At 41.6% G+C, this 24,677-nt stretch overlaps 1 protein-coding gene across 3 annotated transcripts in view; it reads right to left on the minus strand.

The window, feature by feature from the left end:
* Nucleotides 1-1,040: 1,040 nt before the first annotated feature.
* plcg1 (phospholipase C, gamma 1) overlaps nt 1,041-24,677 on the minus strand; it is a 29,126-nt gene continuing 5,489 nt past the window's right edge. Inside the window, exons 3-33 of one of the 3 annotated variants that reach the window (XM_028581926.1) lie at nt 19,600-19,752; nt 18,702-18,795; nt 18,514-18,561; nt 17,876-17,960; nt 17,641-17,724; nt 17,250-17,272; nt 17,101-17,170; nt 16,909-17,010; nt 15,758-15,876; nt 15,209-15,294; nt 14,678-14,798; nt 14,212-14,380; nt 13,935-14,057; nt 13,406-13,507; nt 12,940-13,127; nt 12,068-12,268; nt 11,751-11,870; nt 11,359-11,539; nt 11,119-11,196; nt 10,902-11,005; nt 10,570-10,663; nt 10,309-10,381; nt 7,389-7,552; nt 6,947-7,043; nt 6,571-6,795; nt 6,316-6,464; nt 5,963-6,077; nt 5,427-5,588; nt 5,249-5,337; nt 4,302-4,570; nt 1,041-3,927 (exon numbers count right to left, since the gene is read on the minus strand). In XM_028581926.1, coding sequence (XP_028437727.1) covers nt 3,909-3,927; nt 4,302-4,570; nt 5,249-5,337; nt 5,427-5,588; nt 5,963-6,077; nt 6,316-6,464; nt 6,571-6,795; nt 6,947-7,043; nt 7,389-7,552; nt 10,309-10,381; nt 10,570-10,663; nt 10,902-11,005; nt 11,119-11,196; nt 11,359-11,539; nt 11,751-11,870; nt 12,068-12,268; nt 12,940-13,127; nt 13,406-13,507; nt 13,935-14,057; nt 14,212-14,380; nt 14,678-14,798; nt 15,209-15,294; nt 15,758-15,876; nt 16,909-17,010; nt 17,101-17,170; nt 17,250-17,272; nt 17,641-17,724; nt 17,876-17,960; nt 18,514-18,561; nt 18,702-18,795; nt 19,600-19,752 — 3,707 coding nt within the window. In that variant the 3' untranslated portion in view covers nt 1,041-3,908. Of the gene's footprint in view, nt 3,928-4,092; nt 4,206-4,301; nt 4,571-5,248; nt 5,338-5,426; nt 5,589-5,962; nt 6,078-6,315; nt 6,465-6,570; nt 6,796-6,946; nt 7,044-7,388; nt 7,553-10,308; nt 10,382-10,569; nt 10,664-10,901; nt 11,006-11,118; nt 11,197-11,358; nt 11,540-11,750; nt 11,871-12,067; nt 12,269-12,939; nt 13,128-13,405; nt 13,508-13,934; nt 14,058-14,211; nt 14,381-14,677; nt 14,799-15,208; nt 15,295-15,757; nt 15,877-16,908; nt 17,011-17,100; nt 17,171-17,249; nt 17,273-17,640; nt 17,725-17,875; nt 17,961-18,513; nt 18,562-18,701; nt 18,796-19,599; nt 19,753-24,677 lie in introns of those variants that run through there. The other 2 variants (XM_028581925.1, XM_028581924.1) reach the window with 2 other exon arrangements.

Raw genomic sequence — 24,677 nt, forward strand, 5'->3', positions numbered from 1 at the left:
GTGCTACTAAAAAAAAAAAAAAAAAAAAAAAAAAATCACTTCTGTCAAAAGACCTGACCCTGAACAAAATGATGTTTTGGTCATGTGGGAGCCAACAAAAAGCCTTGTTTAAGGCTGCAACCAACAATTAGTCAATCTGCTGATTTTTCTTGATAACTCATGAATAAATAAGACCATGAAATATTAGAAAACAGGGTGGCCTGGGCGACAGGGAGAAAATCTGATATCACAATATTCTTGACTAAATATTATTGCTCTATTGCGGTGATATTCTAGGGTTGACAATTGGTGCTTTAACAAAAATATCTTCAGATTTTAGATAATCCTCAGTAATGTGGACATAATGTCTAAGTGGGGAAAAGGCAAATAATAGAACAGCTAGAACAGTTCAGAAAAGTACATCACTTTACTGTAATGCAGCCTTTAAAACCAGTAAAAGACAACACTTATGTCCTATCACGATATTCGAAATCTAAGACGATATCTAGTCTCATATCACAATATCGATATATTGCCCAGCACTACCTGGGGGTTTTAGAGGCGTTGACAATGAATTTTAGCATCCTCACTTCAAGCCTTGTTGCAAAAAGTTCCCCATCTCTCTCGCCCCTCATTTCCTGTCCTCTATTTTAATAACAGCACAAAATGTCACCCACATCAGAAAATAGTTACATTTAAAAGTTGACACTTTTTAAAATTGCTTTTTTTTGTCAAACCAACAGTCCAAAATCAGTAAAAACAAAAACTCACAAGTCATCACAGTTAAGAAGCTGGAACTAAGGAACATTGGAAAATTATTTAATATTACCAAAATGGCTACGGATTAATTTTCTTCTATTCATTTTAGCGCTGCAACAGTTTAGTCAGCCTGCTCTCGGGCAGCTGTTAACACATCTAAGAACGAAACTTTCAGTACTCTTCCTGTGGTGCAGCATCTGAAGCTAATGAAACTAATTCTCTTTCTCTCTCTCTGTGTGTGGGTGCGCCCGATTGAATCGCATTAAATTACGTTTTAATGCAATGAAAATCAGACCAAGTAGTATAAAGTAGTAAGTATTTTATTTACTTTTCAGGCTTGAATATGTTTCATATGAAAGGCAAAATTAAAATGAATACTTTTCCTCTCCATAGTTTAGGCACATTACAGAAAGGCGTTATAAATGAGACTGTCGGTAACAAAACAGACAAGATTGGAGAAAAAAAACAAAGCAAAAGAAACTAATGGGCCATCACATAGACACTTAATTATTCTGGTTAGACCTCTTTACAGGTTGGTGAGAGTTTACGTTGTCCCGCCATAACTGGTACAACAAACTGAACAGTAGAGGTCTATACATGCTCACACAGTGCTGCGGAGTTCCTATCAGTCAAAATCAGTGACAGCACCTGTGTGGGTGTACTGTGGCTGTGCATGTGCTTAAAGCCCAGCAGAGGAGGTGAATGATGTGGCTTTAGTTTGATGTGTACACAGACAGAGGCACACAGACATTAGCAGACAGGTCAGCAATAAGAGCAATGCAGCATTGGAGGGAGAGCTCTCCACAAAGACCATTTATCGACCACGGGAGGAAAAACAAAAATAAGTGTAATATCGGGGAGCTGCGGGATTAATATTGGGGTCCAAGATGCTAAAAAAACTTTTGTTGAGACCTCAAGTATTAACTCCTGTCCCTGCTTTTACCTTAACTTAAAATATACCATATGGCTTAGGTGTGTCTCAGTGGTCAAACACTGAGTGAGAATACTGAGTTTACATCATATAGTCATCACATACAAGCAGAGAAAACACTGTTTCTGATATGAACCTGGAAAGATTAACAGCATCGGTTAGATACAAGCTCCGTCTGGGCTCACTGAAGGACCAGAACACAGGCCTCTACCTCGACCCCCCCGGCATCTTTGTCATCCACCAGCCTCCGAACCACAGCAACAACTAAGTCTGAAACTTAGACTTGGCCTGCCTAACACGCTCATACCACAAACGCAGGAAATGAGAAGCCCCTGCACTTTTAAGCGCACCAACATTTAACTCAAGAGGACTCTTAATTACCAAGTTAGACAAACACTTATGAATAGAAGCCAGAATAAGAATCTAAAATTGGGAATGATGAATTGTGTAGCATTTGACATTCACTTTGACCTAGTTGTTTACGCCAAGTCTGCAATTTTGCACATTTCATCACAAATACATTCACGGCAGTGGCAATTTAACGGTTTATCATGGCAGTGTAACTTAAAATCTTCACACGTTTCTGAGAAGCAGCTTGGTGCTGTGACAACACTCGCCCAGAACACCACGGCAGCACAAAAACAAAGATGCCTTATATTATTGTGCTGCAGCAAAATGTACCAGCAAGTAGTATACGCCATGTTTTCTTGATGCCTTACACCGGCAATGCAAACCTTCTCACTTGGCAACAATACTGAATTCCCTTTGAAAACACGGGGAACTCCTGTTGTACAAATGCCAACAAATAAAATCAAAAACAGCTTGTTGCAGTAAAACACCTTTGCTTCAGACATCAAAACCACTACTAAAACACAGCTGTTAGAACTTAAACTTGCTCACAGGAACCAGTGACCGTTGTTATATTCACTGTAGTCATAGGGCTGTCAGTTGTCGGGAAAAGTAATGCTCAACTAATTAAAAACACAGAACAAAAGGGCCTTATTTTCTATTAAGACATGAAATGTCAGTAAAATTAACTACATTTTCAAAATATCCCATCACAAAAACACAAGGCTGCAAAGTTATTGCGTAATTGTATTACAATCTTAATTTCCACATTTCGTTTGGTACGTTGACAAATGTGAAATATTTTGAATGTTCTCTGTAAATGAAAAAGTTTTCATATGTGAGTACATAATTATGTTCCTCAAACCACTGTTATTCTGAAAATTTATTAAATTATCCAGCAGTTATCAGTATTGTCATTTGAGCCGTAACCTTGCAGCTCTATGAACTCTCCCTTGATTGACAAGATAACTGTGCTGCCATTCAAATGGCCCACTAACAGGCAAAAATCAGAAGGAGAACAAAATTATAAACAGAAGTGTCATTCACACTCAAGACTACAACCTCTTCTGGGTCAACATGTATCCCTGGTCCTGCTTTATTACAGTTAGAGACCCTACAGACATAATCAATGTGAAGTAAGACTGTCAAGGGAGACAAAAGTTTGAATGTGTCAGACTGGCTTGTAAAGGCACCTGCAACGCAGGAAAATGGAATGATGTGCAGTTATTTGGAATGTATGTTAGAAATAAATAAAAAGCTTGTGTGTGTTTGTGTATGCAGACATGACATGATGCTGGCTGTTCTCTCACTGTTTCCAACACAAACAAGCTATGGCTAAAAAAAAATTAGGGTTAGAGTTTGACTGGATGCACATAATTTCCTCCACAAAGCAGAGATATATTAAAATAGCCGTAGAGAGCCCTCATGTTTAACACATATACATTTAAAAAAAAAAAAAAAAAAAAAATCACATCATGAATGTTTAAAGGTTTAAATAATTACAATAATTAAAAACATGGAGACGGGAGCTCTTTGAGAGCAGGTCAGCTGCTGCTGTTCTCCGGCCAACAGCACAGCAGGAATAAATACATATTATTCATATACGCCTAATAGAGAAAAGCAAAGAAACTCAACTGGGAAACAGTTTCAAACTGATACCTTTTACAACTCTCGCTTTCCCTTCTCTTAGCCGCCAAACTAAGCAGATGTTGTGCACACCTAAAAACACAAGAGAGGACAACCCGCCCCGCAAACAACCAGTCCAGAGCGGGAACTTTTTCAGCCTTGTTTTTGTTCTCCTGTGAATGTCCGTTTCTCCTTCCTGTCCGCAGCGGTCAGCTTCCTCTCAGCGGCCCTCCCTCTTCTCTTGTGTCCGAGTCCCTCCTTCTCATCAGGCGAGTGGTGAGAGACTGGGCAGCAGGGAGAAGGAGAGAGAGAAAGAGAGAGAGAGTTTTTTTTTTTTTTTTTTGGGAATGGAGGGAGGGAGAGCTGCCTGAAATGTAGGCCAAAGCGGTGGTGGGCGTTTCCATGGAAACAGTGTTCACAGCAGTCAGTGACATCATCAGTACGGGGGAGGTGACTGGGTACGGAAGGGGTGGGTGGCGGTTGGGGATGCAACAGAAATGCGTCCTGATTGGCTTGGACTTAGACACGGTTCTCTCCGCCCACTCTGGTCCTCCGTAACATCCTGAGGTAAAGACAAAGACAGGAGGACGTCTGGAATCTTCTACCGCTACAAAAGTCACCCCACGGGCATGAAAAACCCAAAACACCACACATTTACCTTGTTTGTCTGTTCTGTGGGTCCATGTGGTCCAACAGTGCCTCCTGGGACACCCTGAAGTCTTCTAGAGGGGACTGGTAGCGGGATTCAAAGGAGCCCTCTCTCCCCCTGTAGGCCGTGGCCTGGGCCGGCGACTGGGGCACAGGAGACATGTTGGAGGAAGTCGAAGACACGGAATCCCCCAAACGGTCCCGCCCAGCTTGGGCAGACGTTGACACTGACGTGGCCCCGACTGCAAGGAAAGGGCTCAGAACCTCTCCGTTTTCATCCTGATAGAGCAAGAGGGAGAGAGATGACTCACGTACCAGGGCCTCCACAGGCCTCCATCGTTCCAAGTGTTCCTGCTCTTGTAGTTAAATGTAAAATTATGGTTGTTTTCTGTATGAACATACAGGCTCATTTTAAGAGGAATAGCATCACATTTTGGGAAATATGCTTCACTATTTTGCAGAGAGTTAGACTGAGAAGAGGTAAAAATATAAATCTACTGGCAGCAGCTGGTTGGCTCAGCTTAGCATTAAGACTGGAAACTGGAAGGAACCGCTAGCTCGGCTCTGTCCAAATTTAGGTAACAAAAATCAGCCTACCAACACCTCTGAAACTCAATTAACACATTATATCTCATTTGTTTAATCCGTACAAAAAAAAAAAAAAAAAAAAAAAAAAAAAACGTAGTAGAAACTAAAACGACTCCTGTCGTTACTGTGAGGTTGCCAGGCACCCAGTGAAGATTCCAATGGCCAAGAAACGCGATGTGCTTGTGCTCTCATTTAAACAACATTTATTACTAATTACGTGTCAGGGACATAAGTGGGGACCATAACAACTGTAATTCGTCATTTGGGTTAATGTTGTAACCAACGTTTTTGATGCCTGTAGTGTTTGTTGATGGCGAAAAACATCACGGAGCAAGTTTAAGAAAGGCTGAGTAAAGAACAGTAGCTCACCCTGCCACGGATGAGGTCTATGTGGACTAACAGAGAAGCCAACTCCAGATCCTCATTGTAGCTGTTCTTCAGAGGTACGGACCGGTAACCTGGTGTCGTACAGAGAGACTTTTATTACAGTACTTACTTGCAACAGGATTTGAGGTCATTTCAGAGAGCACATTAATGTTGTGTGTACCTTTCTTGATGCTGTGAATGGGGAATGTGGCCTGCGCCAGGAAGTTTTGGTCATTGAACATGTCAATCTCATAAACCACAAAGCGCAAGAAGGCAAAGGCAGAGTTGCATACTACGAACTGGAATGGCTTTCGGGGCCACGTGGGGTTCAGACCGTTATCAGCTGGAGAGGACAAAAAGAAGATGGACAGAGAGACTTTAAAAATGTACAATATGTATCCACCAATGGTGTTGTAACTGTAATAGCATTACTTTGCCCCAGTAACAGCAGTGTAAAAAAAAAAAAAAAAAAACTTTCAGAAATTACATTACGGTTACTACTTGCTAATTGCATCACTGGGTTACACAGAAAATTGCAAAAACCTGAGTCAATTATGGAAAATTATTTTGCCTTGCCTATTTTGCACTCATGGCTTAGTTGTTTGTACAACTTCCTGTTTTTCAAGGACCAGACAGGAAATTACACGAGGGTAATGTATCCAGTCAACAGGAACTACTCATTCCTTCATATTTGATCACATGGTTAGCAGCGCTCACCTTCGGAGTCAGTTTTTTGCTTGGCACTGTCGTAGTCTGCCCCACACACCTCGATCTCGATCAAAGGACAAACTATGCCGCGTCCGTGCTTGGGCAGGTGCCGCGCGCCCAAAACCTTCATAACAACAGGGAGAGAGGAATACAGTTTACTCGTTTATATCATCTCACTTGTTCCATGAACATGCCCACACGCATGCACCACACACGCATGCACAGGTCTGAAATTTTCCCCCACAAAATTTAAACAACTGCCTCACGCCTCTTTGCGCCCCCTCTCTCCAATTCTCCCACAAAACCTCTGCACAATGGCATCACACATGCATACACACAGTCCAATCCTCTCTTCACTTTACCTCTATCTCTACAGTGACTTGATCGAGGCCTCGTAGCGTAAGTCTGTCGAAGGGATCAAAGTGGTCATCCCTCATGATGGGCGGCTGAAGGACGTAGCCGCTCCTTCCGTTCAGCATGAACAGAGCCTGGTTCATCTGCATGGGCTTGTCTGCACGTGGGGAAGGGAAGAGGAAGGTAAAACAAAACAATTGTTAGTAAAAAAACAAAAAGATATTCTGTGCCATTTGATCTCCTCTGACCAAGAAGGTAGATACCTGCTGTCTGGAAGTTTAGTGCGACCAGCTGGGACCCACAGAGCCACATGGGCAGAGGGTCGTAGTTCGAGGAGTCTAGTCTCTGGCCTCTGGGGTAGATCCTGGACAGCTGCAGTCGATTGTACTGCAGGAACTTCTTCCCTTTGACCTTGTTGACGTACTTCTCTGCCTTGGTCTCAGGGAAGGATGACATGTCCCGGAAACAGGCCCGCTCTGTGCCAATCTCTACAGGAGGCAGAGAGAGTAGACAGACCTGACCTAACTGTATTGAATATTGGACTGTCGCCTGCATTATGTCATAGGTATGAAATCAGGCACATCTCTGCTCCTGTGTGTATTAAACTGCATATTCACATATTATAAGCCTATTCCTTACTGTCTTCATCAAACGGCACAGGCCTACAGTAGATGACCAGGTCGGACAGTTCCAGTGCAATCTTCTTCCTTCTCTCCATCATCTTCCCTTCCTCTAGCTGGGCACAGGGACACCAACTTTAAATACAGCTGCTCCAACGGTAACACACATCACTTCACATCACTGACACTACCACAAGCCTGAAGCTTTTTCAACAGCACAAAGCAAAACAAGACAGCTTCTAATTTAGGTGTGAAATGTTTAACTGTGTGAGTCTGCGGAATGGCAATCATGACGAACACTATATGTGCTTATATGCGCACTCAGTCAGTGCTTCCTAAATACAGGTTATGAGTATTATAGGGCAAACAAGTCATGACTGGATCTTTGAAGCCACAATGTGGCATGAGCATGGTATGAGTCCTGGCCTGCATTTTCTGTCAGCCGAGCAATATATATTTACCTTGGCCTCTGAGGTCATGGTGACCTCGCGGATCTTGAGCACCCATTCCTTGAGTTCTTCTTGGCTGCTGGCGGCTATGTCCAGAAACGGGCCTGTCCGCATGGAGGTGCTCGGCACCAGGGAGAAGACATGAGGCCTGCTGCCCTTCCCATCAGTACGCACAACTGAAAAGGAAATAAAGAGAGGACTTAGGGGCGCCTGGGTAGCTCACCAGGTGCCAATATATAGAGGTTTTCTCCTCGACGCAGCGGCCGCGGGTTCGACTCCGCCCTGCAGCACTTTGCTGCATATCATTCCCCCTCTTTATCCCCTTTCATGTCTTCAGCTGTCCTATATAAATAAAAGGCCTAAGAGTTAGAAAAAAAGGCAAAAGAAATACGAGGACAAACACAGGTTTCCTTTCCTATTTAAACTCAGACCAGATGCGTTCCCATCCAAAACGTCAAATGATTTTAATTTGCTTGCATCTACGAAATGGATATTTAATTTTAATAAAAAAAAAAAAAAAGAAATTACTATCATCTAAAAAAGAAAAATATAAACTAGCTAGGTATAATGGCAGATATGGAGAGAGAATGCTATTGTCTGCACATGATGACTGGTCTGCGCTGCTGGATGTGGCCACAGTCAGTGTAATTTGTGTAATTAACAACTTTTAAATTGTTGTTTGTAAAAATCTATCTGGAAACTCAGACTCTCTCTGTGTTTAAAAATCAGCTGTAATCTGAGGGTCAGGGGCCAACAGGGTTAAAGTTAAAATAATTTGAACTTTGAGCACAGTGGAAAGCGGTGTGCAACACAAACAGCAGCCCTGCCTCAAGGTTCAGCATCATCACCTTTCCATAGAAAAACAATGGCTTCAACTGCTGTGATTCTGCCAGTTGTCATGTAAATAAAGCCTTTGAACAAAGTGTTCAAGAGGATATACTTAAATATTTCCCATTACTACCACTGGATGGAGCCAAAGAGCCACCCAAAGGCAGAGAGGTATTAACTGTGGTTAGCAGAGGTCACAATGCGTGAAGGCATGTGCCAACACTAATGGGTGTGTATTGACTGAACTGGAGGATGTCAAAATACCAGATGCAGAGCTGTAAGAAAAACAAGAGTAAATATAGCCGCAAGCGGCGATTCCCGGGCTCAAACCCTTTCTCGGCCAACAGAAGGTTGTAGTTCTAGTAGTTTCTAGTCTTAATGACAACTCCAAGCGCTTTGAAATATTACGGGCACCATTCACACACATTCATACACTATGGCCTAGGCTGCCATATAAGGTGCCACCTGCTTTTCACATAAACATACACACATTCACACACTGATGGAGCAGCATCAGGACAAGGACACCTCGACATTGGACTCCAGAGCCGGGGATGGAACCACCAACATTCCGAGCAAAACCACTTCAGATGGTTTAATGCTGTATAGAAAAAAAATGGCAAAACCAAGCACACCCGTTTCATCACTACGACAAATGCAGCATTTCACTAAGTTCCGTGATTTCGCCCCCCTTTAAATCGGATTTTTAACGAAACGTTCAGGTTGTGGTGTCAGATGTCTCCATCAATTTTAGGCAGGATTGCTGTGGAAGAACCTGAGTTATGGGCAATTCCCTGACGGCAGCCATTTTTTATGACCAATCTTGCTCATTTGTAATAGAAATGTGCATCTCAGTCCCACAAGGCTCTATACCAATTTTGGTGTTGATAGACTTTTGTCAATTTTGATTCTATTAATTTAACAGTTTTTTACATTTTGCAAATACCATCACAGCGGACACTTATTGTCCAACAGGCTTTTTAAGTAGAGCACACTGAGATGGACTTGTGGGAGAAATGTAAAGTCAATCGGACGCACTGTGTGAGGGGCGTGGCCTTTCAAAGTTTTGGCCTAAGTTATTGTGCCACCATCAGGCCAAAGGGAATCATATTTTTTTGGGAAGCATTAGTACATCACCATCAGTTATGGTGACAATTTGCATGTGTCTAGCTCGTTTCAGCCAGCAGTAACTTTAAAGAAAGGGCATCATTTATTACATGATGCTAAATAGGCCACGCCCACATGCACCAATCAATATGGCACTTCAGATCCTGGTTAATACTCACCCCCAGACCATGTGTACCAATTTTGATGAAATTCTGTCCTCTGGGTTTTCCTGTACATATGTTTTTTTTTGGCGCCCCCCCTATGGGCTTAAACTCGAAACTGTTGCGTAGGCCTATTCCATAAAAACGGATTGAAGATATGTTACACATTTTATGATGATTGGTCAAACAATTGAGTTTTGGCCAATTTCCTGATAAGCTTCCACCTTCGCGAAATTCTTTAATTAATGGTGGCCATGTTTTTCACCAATCTTGCTCATTTATATAATAGAAATGTTTCTCAGTCCCGCAAGGCTGCATACCCATTTGGGTGTTGATAAGATCAAAATTGACAAAGTTCTATTAATTTCACTGTTATTCACATTACGCAAATTAAAAAAAAAATCCATCACGGCGGACCTTTATGGTGCAAGAGGCTTTTTTGTAGACCACATTGAGCTGCATATGTGTGAGAAATTTCAAGGCAATTGGACTTGCGATGTGAGGGATGTGGCCTTTCCAAAATCACTTTTTTAATCTTTAATTATAGCGCCACCATGTAGCCGATTGGGCTCGTAGTTCTTGGGAACCGAATGCAGTCATTGGGCCAAGTTTGGTGTTTCTGGCTCATTCCAGCTCATGGCGATTTGAGCCGCTGCGGAAGACAACGAATAATCATAAACCGGAGCAAAAACAATAGGGCAAGTAAAAACAAATGATGACGAGTGGTGACTGTCAATTTAAAACAAAAGGGCAGAGATTACGTGCATGTATATCACAGCCAGAAAAGAGTTTGTTCTGCGGCACAGAGTCAAACAGGAAGTGGAGGGGCCACTCACCAATCTGACAGGAAGACACATCCACACTTCCTCTCAGCAGGTCTCCCAGGGGGCTGTTTTCTGTCATCTCCTGCTTGATAGAGAAGAGGAGGATTAGTAAAGTAGTTGACGCCCATTTTGAAGAAATAATTGACAGTACATAGGTATCTCTATCAGAGTGAATGATTGACAGATAAGCAATGAGACTCAAACTTTCTGTGCAAGGGTGCAGGTGCGCTAATTTCACCAAATATACTCTCAGTTTGCTCGTATGATCCTCACAGTTCTATCAGGTTCCGCCGCTGATGGACTTATCTCCTCCACGTAATTGGCAGGAAACCACAGCTGCTTCTTCCCTCCACAGTCACCCTTCCACCTGAGAGAAAAAATTATAAACATTGTGGCTTTAAAATTGTGCCAACATTGGGTTGATATTATTAACGTTTGATTTTTTTTTTTTTTTTTTTTTTTTTTTAAATCAAATCTCATAGTCCCATCCTGTATATATAATTTACCCCTTTATAAGTCCTCACTCTCTCTACCTGCACAAACGTGATTTATCTAAATGGATAATTAAGAGCTACTTTGTGAATAATGCTATGCAAGTCACTCACCATCCTCCTTCCTGTTTGTCCACATTAGAGATAACAGCGTTCTTAATGAAGGAAAGCTCATCGTCTCTCTGGGCTTTATACTCGTACATGGCTTTCACCGTGCACTAAAAAGACAAGACAGAAGGTTGCGACACACATGTTCACCGTCTTCACTACACGCAGGTCCAAAGGTGCAGAATTAAAACTACACATTAACTTCTCCATACTGGGCACTCACCTTAAATGTTGGCATTTGATTGGCCTCCACGTAAAAGCCTGGATTCCTGCCCTCGTACAGTGACCCGTAGTCTGGCTCCTATTGCACAACAGATTGTGTGTAAATAAGCCCTTTCACTAGGCTGCAGGGGATTTTACCACAGAAGGCAAACTACAGATTTTCAGATTAGATATTATTTAACACAGGCAACATTTTATTAATGTCTAGCAAGTATGCCATTGATTGTATAGTGGTACTCACAGCAGTGCCTATCTTCTCCAGTGTGTCCTCATTGATAGGATAGCGGAGTTTCATTTTGCGGTACAGAGGGTGCTTCTCATAGTAGCTGATGAGATCTACTAGGCTGTCAAACTCGGAGGTGCCCAGCACCACAGTCTGACCTTCCTGTTGCACGCGGCAGTGCTTTATCTTTCCCTCGGCCCTGTGAGGAAACCACAGACATGATATAAATAACTTTGCATTCATGTGAATATTAGTTTAGAAACTGAACTATGAATGTAGAATATTTTAGTTTTTATAACCATTTGCCTTTCTCTTCAGTCATCCTTGTACATGAAAAGAAAGTTAGAAGCAAATGACTTAGGATATAAACAAGTATCACTTAATACGGGAAAAGGATAATAGGAGGTTACCTGAAGGAAATGGCAAACGAGTTGGGTTCTGCCCTCTTCCTTACAAGAAAAGCCCCGTCACGAGGTACCCTCATCAGCATGTTTTCTGCTTGGCTCCTGGAGAGGTTGGCATGGTACCATCTGGGACAAATGGCAAGACACAGATAGACAGCAGGTTATTACAACTGTTTCACCTCACACCTCTTGTTCATTGCAGTGTAAACTGTACTTTTTAGAGTTGAAGCAAAAATGGGGGAAAAACATACATCACTGAAAGTCCTCAGTGCTTCATAATTTCAAATTCTTTCAAATATGTCTAAATGCGGCTTGAGACTCACTCTTTGCTCTCGTGAGCATTGGTCTGAGGCACCGGCTCAGTCAGCTTCATCTCAAACTCGTTGCAGCGCAGTGCCACCTGCTGGTAGTGGTTGATCAGGGCAAAGAGCGTGTCGAACACCAGGTTGTCAGTCAGGTAGAACTTGGGGCTGCCTGCCTCCTGACGAGAGTGGATACGACAGTGCTGCACCCGCCCTGAACGCCTGGTGCAGGGACACAAGAAAACAAGACAAAAAAGGTGAGAGATCAACAATTTAAAAAAACGTTTTCTTTTTCAGTTTGTTTATAGGTCATTAGGACTACAAAGTGTTAGCTTTCTTACTTAAAAAACACATCCCTCTTGTTAACCTTGAACATGAGTGTCTGAGCATTGTTTTTATACAATCCTATACATGCAGAAGGATTAGCTATGGCTAACCCTTTTGCATGTATATGATTTACGCACAATGTATCCCCTGATGTAGAGCCTTTGCATAAGCAGACAGAAGGTGAATGACACTTCAGACCATGACAACAACCCCATTCAATCAATGGAGAAATTGACACGGATTGATCTGCCATTGTGTGATTATTTGCATTATTACTATTATTAGATCATTTAATTATCATGGTAGAATAACATATTACTGTAATATACTCTTCTGTTGTTAATTACAAATGGCAAATATCAATTAAATACTAAGTGTAAATATCTAAATAATATTTCCAGTAAATATCATCATACACTTCAATGCAGAAGTAACCAGCATTCAATGTCCATTTCCTGTCATTGTCTAGATTTTCTATACAGTTCATCAGTGTCAAACAAATGCTGTTCCAAGTCTGTGTAAAATGCGTAGAGACTTTGCAGAATGTAAAAGCATGTGTACCATACCAGAAAGACAGTGTGTAGTCTCCCACAAAGGTCTCGCTCTCTCGGACCAGGAAGGAGCCATCAGGAGCGCCGGTCTCCAGGCAGTACTCCGACAGTAACCTCTCGGCTATCTGCCGCCCGTCCCGCCCCGCGCCCAGCTTCCCGTGGAACCACTTCTCTGTCACGTGCTGGTCCATACCATTGGAAACCTGGAAGATTAGAGAAGAGAGGGAGATGTTAGTCAACGGACCCATATTTCAAAAGCGTGTGTCCACCCTCATTTAGCTGCTGCATCCACCTAAAAACAGTTGCCTCATTGGCTACCTCCTTTTACATGCACAAAACAATAGAACCAAAACTGACCACAACCTCTATGGAAAATACTGCATTTCTCATACTGTATGTAAATGAAGTGCACTGTCTAGTACAAGTACAAGTTCAATACCAGGACAAGTTAGTCTCATATCAACAGATCAGGCCTACTAACCTCTCTGTGCTCCTCCTCATCATCGTTACCCTGGTTACTGGAGGTCTCTTCCGAGTAGTAGATCTTAGTGCTGGTCAGGACAAAGAAATGAGGATACCACTCCTAGAGGGGAAAGAGAGAGAGGATGAACGGTTAGATTAAATATTTAGAGGATCCATGTGTCGCACTAAAAAGTGGCCCAAGTAGGCAGGAAGCTGCCCTCTTACACAGAATATCTCAAAGACCAAAAAAAAAAGAAGAAAAAAAAAAAAAAAAAGATTAAAAAGAAAAAAGGAAGTTCAAGAAGTCAAGGATTTCTAAAAAAACAAGTGGGACCCAAAAATCTAATAAATGTTAAAAAAAAAAAAAAAAAGAGCATCAAGCCATAAGATGATGATGATGATGATGTGTCTTTATTAAAGCTAAAATCCAAACACTTAAGAATAGTGACAACACACAAAACAGGCTTGGTACAGAATCATATTTCAAGCTTAGCATTCGCGCTGATGCAGCAGCGAGAATCCATTTACACCTGATGAACAGTGCTTACATGATTAATGGGGTCTTCCAGGTACAGGATGCCATTTTTGATGGAGTTGCTGATATCATTCTCCGAGTAGGGAGTGGAGGTGGACACCTCCTCATAAGCACTGCCTTCTGCAAGCTTCTTATGCTGCAGCAAATGAAGGGAGAGGAGGAGAGACAGAAGAAGAGAAGGACACGCAGTCAGAAAAATTATACTATTGGAACACTGTATAGAAAGCATCCATTCGTAATTTTTCCTGCAGAAAAATACCAAATGATTTTTCATGACTCCAGGTGGCTACCTTGATGAGGATCTTCCTCTTGAGCTGGTTGGGTGAGGGCAGGCCATCTGCCACGATATCCACTGCCTTGGTCAGCAGCATGTCTCCAAACACCTTCTTAAAGTAAGTAGCCATATTCCTCTGCTGCACAATACTACAGTGGTCCTCGATGGACAAGATGATGGGATAGCTGTAGGAGGACCACAGATTAGAATTTACAAGTTGCAACTTCACAGAAAACCCCCCTCTCTCTCTGTGTGTTTAGGTGTAGTTTTCTCAGATTATTTTTTCACACACACAGTCACAACAATAACACACTGTAATGATGTCACTGCAGCCTGTCTCTATGGCCTCCTCTTAGGTTTCTGTTTGAGTGTGTGCCATTTCTTTATCTTTGTCATCTCTTATCCTTTTATAATCTCACAGTCACTGACAGCTGTAAAAAAAAAAAAAAAAAACTGAGTGGGTTGCACTCATGGAAACTCACTCGGATGTGACGAAGGCATGCTCTTTGATGGTGGTCAAAACATCGCAAAACTTGATTTTTGTTGTAAGTGTGTGTCCGTGGTAGATGACTGGCATTCCATCTGGCCCATCCCAGCAGTCCACTGAAAATAAAACACACTCATCATTCATCTACTATGCTACAAGAAAGAGTAAGTATACATGAATGCAGATGTATTATATAGTTCCAAAGGAATTTTAAGACCTTTAAACTTAAAGATGCACAAGATTACTTGTGTATGAGGCAAAGGGACTCTTAAACCCACTATGAAAGCCAGTCCTATTCACAGAAACCTGCTTGACAAGGGTTTTGTGTAGAGGGTTTACACACCACTGTTATGTAACAGCAAGCGAGTTTGCGAGTGTGTGGGTAAGGGTGTGACGGCTGCATTACAGTACAACTGTAAGAGATAATAAGCGGGGGTAAGACGAGTAAATTACCAGGTTAAAAGTCAAGTGGTGGCGATTTATTGAATGTGGGTAAAACTGTGGTATGTATGTGTGTTATACCTACATTCAATACAGCGGCAGCCCATCCTCAGACAGCGAGCGTATGCCTCCAGGGACGACTCACTGGAAAACTGGTCTCCCGTCAGGTAGCTAAAAATAAACATGTAACGTCAAAGTACGCAAACACGTCACAACTAACCAGTTTAACAAAAAGGGACACAACACAACACACAAACAACACCTCATTCAATCGGCAATTCAAACCTAATCAAAGCAACATGGGAAGTTTTCATTCCGCTGCTCCAATGAGTATTGTTTCACATCTAGAACAGAAGGTTATCATTTCAACTGCCTTTCACACACACACTTTTCAATGGGAGGAAAAATACATTTTCCTGCAAAACACAAACCTGGGCCTCATTCCCAAACATGATTGTTAAATAATACACTTTATTCTGATGTCTAAAGTCAGCTTAAAAGCCCCATTTGGTTGGAGGTTTAAGAGAGGATGCCATACTTCAGTGTTCCCAAGGTCTAATTACAACTGTGTTGAAGTTGACAGAAGCTTGACATAATAAAATGTATGCATGAAAGCTTTGTGCTCCATCCTTACGTGTTGTGCGAAGAGGAGATCCAGTAGTGGGACAGGGGGTTGCTCATATTGTCAGGACACACCTGGTCCAGGGAGGAATCCCAGATGCTGTTCTCTTTGGAGAACAGGTATGTCAGGTACTATACAGGAGAGAGGAGAGCAGTGACAGTTCAAATGTGTGGACTTTCCCGCAATTGCAATTGATCATGTGACAGGATTTGATCCAGCCTTAGACCCCGCAGATCATTCAGTCCATGTCTGCACCAAACCTATTCTAAATAAAAAACCTCAAAACTACAATAAAGTAAATAAATACATCACACATTTCAAAACATGAATCCACCTGAACTTTGAGCAGATATCGCAGTGCATCTTGCAAATACAATTTTACACGTGCATGTGCTAACAACAAATGTTTACCATTTCTAAATGCTTGGAAAAGCAGCTGTCTGGTGGGATATACGATAACATGTGGATACAGTACAAGCAACTTAGTGGTGCTCTCAGTCAGTCAATCAGAAGTCAGTAATAAATGAGATTTGATATTTTTCACATACAGAACTTGACATTTGGATTCAACCAAGTCAAATAAGTGCCGGCATTTGCTGTACTATCAGGACACTAAAATCCCGAATCCCCAGCAGCTCTGTTACATACCTCACCCTGCACTCTGGCATTTAATAGACTTTCCAGAGTGGGTCAACAATAAGAAATACTATCATGAACAGCTTTTCTTCTTTAGGCGTTTTTCTCAGTATGACCAATACCTGTACATCTGCTATCTAATACAGTATAAGCTACGGCACAGAAAGGCAGTTCCAACTCCTGTAGGCTGGCTCACACCAGCTTCCTCTTCTCTTTATATAATAATAGCTTTATAGTGACCACAAAAAGCGTGACTCGCTTTCTGTAGAACTCTCATGCAGTGCCCCAGTCAATAACCTTTTCTATCTGTGTGGGAGGAGGTGCTTTAGGCTGAGATCATGGCTATCCATGTCAATTTCTGAGCATCTCCCACCCACGCAAACAAGACAGGGGGGAATCGGAAAACACAACTCACAAAAACACATTTATATTTTTTTCCATTAGTGAGCAAATACCCAGAAATGAGCTAAAGACAATTGAGAAAAAGGGGGAAAAGAAAAAGGGAGAGGAGGTGATAGTGTGTGTACCTCGTCTTGGTGGAAATAAGGCTGCTCCACTTCTCTCAGGGGGTCTTTCAGGTAGTTGAACATAAACTCCTGAACTTTGTTGTCGTCTGTGGCCCACATTTCCTGGATTTACGTACAAACACAGATGTATTTGAGCATGCAAATGAAACACATCTGCAGCGAACTAGATGTCCAATGGCCCGGATATATTACCCTTTGAGACTCCAGGAGGAAGCCCTTGAAGTCGTCAAGGGAGATCCTCTGTTCTGGTCTGTCAATGAACCTGGAAGATAAAGTAATGGTTCGCTTCAGTAAACACACGTGTTTCCCTATGCATGTGTGAGTGTTTGGTTTTGACCTACCTTTGTATTACTGGGATTTCCATCTGAAAGAACGGGCAAAAAGGGAAATTTCAGTTAATTAATGAAAGTGTTCTCCTTTCAGTGTGTGTAGTACTAGTCATGTAGATGGGCATAGACATCCTGTAGGGGGTGGGGTGGTTAGTCGTGGGGGCCACGGAGGTCATCCATTTAATCCGACCCCAGCCTGCCTGCCTGCCTCCTCATCCACGTGAGTGTGTCCTAATGGCCTCCACCAGAGGGGTTTGGTGGGTTTTTAACTGGTCCGTATTGATCTCGCAGCCATTTGAGAACAGACAGATGGGGGAGGAAGGGTGCCTTGGCAGGGCATCAGATGGGGGATGATAGTGCTGGGACAGAACTATCTGTGGATACATAAAATGACTGCACTTACGCTTCTCTGAGCATCAAACATGAGGCTGCGATAGAGCTGGGCAAACTGGCTGAAGGACACGTCTCCATTCCTCAACTCTGAGTCCTGTAAAACAAGTGGAGAAATAAGAGGGAAGGCAGAAGGGCCGTTAACGACAAATCGCAAATCTTTAGCCTCTAACAACATCATATCAAAAAGGGAAGTGGGTAGGTAGATAGAGTGGGAAAGGGGTCTGTGTTAAGTAGGAGGAGGTTACCGGAAGTTTCTCTCGGAGGAACCTCATGTTGGGCACCCTGTAGTTGACCTGGCTCAGCATGCTCTTCAGATCCTTACAGGATATCCTGAACACATTACCCAAATCAACAGGTTTTGAAATCAAACACAAACATGAACATACAATAAGACTTCGTTCCTAATAACTTGCACATGTAGATTCTGTTGTGGTGCAGTAATACGATTTCTAGAAATCTACACACCAACTGAAACATTGCAAACACATGCTCTGCTATTTTTTTTTTGGCTTCATTTTTACTACACAGCCTGGAATTTTTGGCCAGAGGAGACAATACCCCTACGGCGTAACAAAGGCCTGCTCTTTTGCCAGGGATGTAACAGACAAACATTGCTGTACATCTCCTCCATCCTCTGCAGTCTGTTTCCTGCTGCAGGAAGAGGTGCTGGTGTGTGGCTGAGAGGTTAGTTCCTTCACTACACCTCAACAAAGCTATAACAGACGTGTCACAGACACCTTCCAGCCTGATGGTGTAACTCGTCTACGTGCTTCAGATGTTACACTGGGGAAAGGACACTCAACTGGTGCACCAAACAATTGAGATACAGTATATCTAATTACACCTATTTCCTTGTTTAAATTTTTTTACTGAGCTGACTTACCGGTCTTCTCTGTTGCGATCAACGGCGTAGAACTGCTTACGTAACCATCTAAAGAAAAAAAGAGAGTTAAGAGATATTCTACATTAAACACAAATAAGGACTTACAATTATCATATTGTGTCTGTCCACAGCATGTTACAACAGTTCCAGCTTTGGTTGTGATGCGTAGCTACATGTGTACTGTTTACCTCTCTATCTGAAGCGGTGTCGGAGCCTTCAGTGTGTCGGCCACAAGCCAGTTTAACCCCTTCACCCACATTGTCATCTCCTCATCCGACGTTGCTAAGGAAAAGGAAAAATCACTTTTCACTAACTTTTGACAAATATTTTCTTTTTATTTCCATTAAAGTTATTTTTCGGGTTTCCTTCTCTAAATCAATGTTATTAAGGATATGTGGTGTTGTATAGGGCTGAAACTACCGATCGTTTTCATTAACGATGAATCTGGCGATTAGTTTCATGTTTAGTCGAATGAAATGTTAAAATGAAGTGAATAAAATGGCCACGGTGATGTGCTCCATTAGTGCGTTTTGTCTGACTAACAGTGTAAAACCTTAACATATTCAATTTACTGTCATATATGACAAAGAAAAACAGCAAATAGTCACATTTGATGAGCTTGAACCAGAGAATTTTGAGTATTTTGCCTGAAAAATGACTGAAACGATGAATCGATTATTAAAATAGTTGTCAATTAAGTGTAATGACTAATCCATTAAATCAACCAATTCTTGCAGCTCTAGAGTTGTATGCTGTGCAGATTATAAAAACCTTTCAGGCAAAGTTGTGATTATGGGCTATACAAATAAAATTGAGCATTACAATTTCTAGACCAGCTTTTGTTTTGGTACTGTAATAAAGCCAGGATGCATTTACTCATTAAACACAAGTCCCACAAAAAAAAAATATATAAAAAAAAAAAAAAGGGTTGAAAACAAATCACAATCGTTAAACTGATGGACATTTGTAGTTCATGAACACATTAGCAGAGGTATTAATGTTAAGAACAGGATGGTATGAAATGAAATACTAATGTTTCTAGTTGTATCTGAAGGTATGTATGCCTGTGTTAGTGTCTGTACGTACCTGCCAGGCTGAGGGATTTAAGGCGAAACTCTGTGCCATACAGGATGACAAAGCAGTGAGCCTGCTCCAGCCTCGTTGCTGAGTCCTCCACATATCGCTCAAAGTCCCGTGACTTCTGTCCAGTACGGATCTCCTTGATCTCTCGAATGTCAACTGGACACAGACACAAGTTACACATACACAAGTTACACACACACATACAAAGATGTCCTCCGTAGAGCTGGGCAATTTGACTGAAATCATAACATGACAATAGGAATAATTTTTCTGATACCACCATTAGTCAATATGCAAAACCCCATGTAAAATTATCATGCATATGTTCAAAACACTTTTACGTCAGATAAAACTCTTCATACATAAAACAGACCCTTCAATAACTAATGTTTTTAAGTCTTTTTCATAATCTGCTTGGAAATATTAATTGACAGAAGAGGATGACAGAATAAAAACAAACATATTATGATCACTTTGATCGACACAAAAACACTTAATGTCCACATATAATAATATTACAAGGGTACAGTTTTTAATTACTTAATCTATCCATATTTTTATTTATTAGTGTTTTTGCCCTGAACCTTCCAGCATAGAGATCAACACACCGCACGAACGAGTATTTCAAGCCCCCACCCCCACCGACCACATAAAACAGTGATGCTGAGGCCATGATCTAAACCACATATAGGTACACTTCAAGTGAAGAAATACAGAAGACAGTTCTTGTTAGATATACAGTAGATTAAATGTAGAATATGAAGTTACTGATCCCAACCTCTGCTTGCCTTCTACCACTGAAAAAAACCCAAACCACCAATTACTAATCTCGGACAGGGAGGCTGCGAGCCAGTCGCACTAGTTTGTGGTGGGACGGGTCAGGTTTGTACAATGGAGATTCTAAACTCATCGCAGACATATTGTTATTGGGGAAGGCTTGTAATGGTTTTTTTTATAATTTCCAATTTACAAAAAGGCATAAGACAGGGAATATAAAAGTAATATGGCACTTAAAAACCCTGTTTACGGAGCTAAAAATCTTCCATAAACAATAATATACTGAATATTTTCTAATTTCCCTACATTGGACTGATTAAAAAAAACATTGCATAGGCTTTTACACAAGATGGATTTATCTTTTATCTTTAGGAATGATGCTACTGAAAAAGACCTGCTACGTTTCTGTCTTGACTCCATTAATAGACCTTTTTCACGGCAGACATGTTGACATGTCATAGTAGGAAAAGCACAGGTGTATTCAAAACCATTACTGATGGCTGCATTCCACTTAGGAGAGGCCCTGGTATTGTGCATGCGGACTCACTGAAATAGCTTACTGGGACACATGATGGAATTAAGCCATTGTTAAGATTATCAATTTCAGCTGTGCTATTCCTACTATGACAAGTCAAAATGTCTGCTGTGAAACAGGTCCATAGGCACTCAGAAACTTTAAGAGGGCATAGGCTGTAAAGTAGCTCAACAGGTTCCTATCAGCATTGTATTAGTAGCAGTTAAAGAACTACAGCAGGGACTCTCCTGCTAAACACAGTAACACACACACACACACACACACACTTCTTTCAGCTCCTGCTCTTCTTCCTGCCCCCAAACCACACATCCTGTGCTTTTGTCGCCTACACACCACATCTGTGCTTGAGTATAGGTGGGCATGTGCATGTTCTTTTCTCAAGCATTAAAAAAAGAAAAAGTATGCTTTCTCACTCATTTTGCCAAGCTGAGCTCTCTAATCCTACATCATATCTCAGTTTACTGCACCTGCCACAGGCCAGCAGGCTTCTGCTGAGAGCAAGGCGGCTTTAACAGGCTGATCTTAGACAACACTTTTAGTCATTTGAGTCAAAATATTTGGAGCCTGCCTCAGACAGATGCAGGAAATAAAGAGATAGCCAGAGGTGTAACCTTACTACAAGGAGATGAGTGGAGGTATCCTGCAACACACTCCCACACACACACACACACTTCCTTCAGCTTACTGCCTTCCACCCTCCTCACCAGGGCTGGGTTTCACTTCAAATGTTTCGATACTATTGGCCATACAATACTCTGGTTTTGATAGCAAAATGATACTTTTTGATATCTTACTTTGAGGAGCTTTTCTACCAAACTGTTTTTTTCTTCTTTTTCTTCTTCATTTAACCAAATAATAGTCAATTGTTCTATTAGTTGCCTAGACTTTATGATATGTTCTATTAGTTGCCTACACTTTGATATATTAAAGTCTTTCATCCGGGAAAAATGTCAAACATTTACCAGTTCCAATTTTTGGAAATTTGACGATTTGCTGCTTTTCTAAACGATTGCTTAATCAAAGTACAATCAAATGATTAATTAATAATCATTATTAGTTGTAGCCCAAATACAGTCTAAAATTGGCAGAATTTTGATTAAAATAGTAACTATCTGATCAAATAATATTACAAACCTGACTGGGCATTTGATGCCAACTTCTGGAAATGTTATACAGTTTGTGCTATAGACAGAGAAGGAAGAGGTTTAATCAATACCCAGTCCTACCACTCACTCAGTTCAATCTAATAGCCCTCATCATACATTCAATTAGTGAGATGCATTGCAACAGAGAACATCAGTCAGTTGTGTGTTGCAGAGGAAGGAAAACTAGAAGTGCAATGTTGACGAATAATGTTGCAATTATTTTGCTGGATATTGCAGCTGTGATATGAATTACATTTAGGGCTGCAACAAAGTCAATTAATCGATATATTAGGCGATAGACAGAAAACTAATGAACAACTATTTTGATAATCTATTAATCATTTTTCGAGCAAAAATTCTAAACATTCGCTGGTTAACGCCTCTCAAATTTGATGATTTGCCGTTTTTCTGTCATATCTGATTGTAACCTGAATATTTTGGGGTTTTGGACTGTTGGGGTTCAAAACAAGCTATTTGAATAAATCATCTTGGGCTTTCAGAAAGTATGGCGGGCACTTTTCACCATTTTGTGACATTCTTTTAGATCAAAACAATCTAGAAAATAGAACTGATTAATGAATCATGAAAATAATCATTAGTTGCAGCCATAATTACATTAAATGTTTGACCACAGAATAAATAAAAAGCTATCGTGTAGCCTATATTAATAACATAAGACTGCAGCGGTTGAAGTAGTTTGTATTGCAATTTTCAAATGTTTGGGTGCAGCCCAGAGCACGACTTTAATGTTTCAGTGTGCATTCACACGTCAGCTGATCTACGTCAGTTCCTTTGATATCATGTTGGATAACGTTAAGCAGAGGACTATCCCCCTGACAAATAACTGTCATGCAGCTAGATGGATTATGTTCCCTTTCCAAAACATTGTAAATTGAGCAAGTCAACAGTGGAACTGTGCTTGTTTTCCAGGGATAACCTGATCTTTACAACAACGTTTTAATACAGTTTTAAAAATTCTGATTGTGCAACTGTGTTGCTTCCTGCAGGATAATGTCCCACTAATTTGTTGACATATTTCTCACAGATAAACTGGGCTGATAGCAATGTTTGTAACCGAAAAAAATGTGCGGAGTGTCAACTAGAAATGACATCACAACATTTAAGGCGAGAAACCGTGTTCGTGTCTTATGGGAGGTATGGAAAAAGTCTGTGGCTGTTAAGACACAGACGTGCATTTGCATCACTGAAAAGACAACAACTACCTGAGGATTTCTTCATTACTAAATCGGAGGCCATGGTTCTCAGCAGGAAACCGATGGAATGCCTTCTCCAGGTAGGGAATGAGTCCTTACCCCAAGTGAAGGAGTTCAAGTACCTTGGGGTTTTGTTCGCGAGTGAGGGGACAATGGAGCGGGAGATTGGTCGGAGAATCGGCGCAGCGGGTGCGGTATTGCATTCAATCTATCGCACCGTTGTGACGAAAAGAGAGCTGAGCCAGAAGGCAAAGCTCTCGATCTACCGGTCAGTTTTCGTTCCTACCCTCACCTATGGTCATGAAGGCTGGGTCATGACCGAAAGAACGAGATCCAGGGTACAAGCGGCCGAAATGGGTTTCCTCAGGAGGGTGGCTGGCGTCTCCCTTAGAGATAGGGTGAGAAGCTCAGTCATCCGTGAGGAGCTCGGAGAGCCGCCGCTGCTCGCTGCGTCGAAAGGAGCCAGTTGAGGTGGTTCGGGCATCTGGTAAGGATGCCCCTGGGCCCTCCCTAGGGAGGTGTTCCAGGCACGTCCAGCTGGGAGGAGGCCTCGGGAAGACCCAGGACTAGGTGGAGGGATTATATCTCCAACCTGGCCTGGGAACGCCTCGATCCCCAGTCGGAGCTGGTTAATGTTGCTCGGGAAAGGGAAGTTTGGGGTCCCCTGCTGGAGCTGCTCCCCCCGCGACCCGACACCGGATAAGCGGACGAAGATGGATGGATGGATGGATGGATGACAAGGCTCATTTCAAAAGACATTTCCAGGATATGGTTGATGACATTTAACAAATAATTGGTGACACCTGTGCTTATTCACACTCCACTGTGACACATGCAACAACGCAGTTTACAAAAATCCTCTCTAAACTTGAATTCACCTCACATCCCCTGAGCTCAGTGCACCGTTCAAATTAAGGCTGCAACTAACGATTGTTTTCATCATAGATTAATCTGCCGACTGTTACAGTGGGGTAACATTTAAATCCCCGTTTCCCAGAGTTCAACGTCACAGCTTCAAATGCAGATCTTGTTTTGAATGATGAACAGTCCACAGCACAAATATATTCTGTCAATGATATGAATAGAAAAGCAGCAAATATGATTGAGAAGCTATACTTAAGGATGCTTGAAAAATGACAACAAATCAATTAACTATTGTTTAAGGTCTAATTCAAATAACTATAAAGCCATAGATCATCACAATCACCTATCAGAATTATTATTAGGGTTGACAATTGGTGCTTTAACAAAATATCTTCAAAATTAGATTTTAGATAAACAATCATCAATAACGTGGATATAATGACTAAGTGGTTAAAGGCAAATAACAGAACCGACTGGTAAGTTCAGAAAATGACATCACTTTACTGTAATGCAGCCTTTAAAACCAGGAAAAGACTCCACTTAAGT

The sequence above is a fragment of the Perca flavescens genome, chromosome 7 (assembly GCF_004354835.1).
Source record: "Perca flavescens isolate YP-PL-M2 chromosome 7, PFLA_1.0, whole genome shotgun sequence".
Taxonomy (NCBI): Eukaryota; Metazoa; Chordata; class Actinopteri; order Perciformes; family Percidae; genus Perca; species Perca flavescens.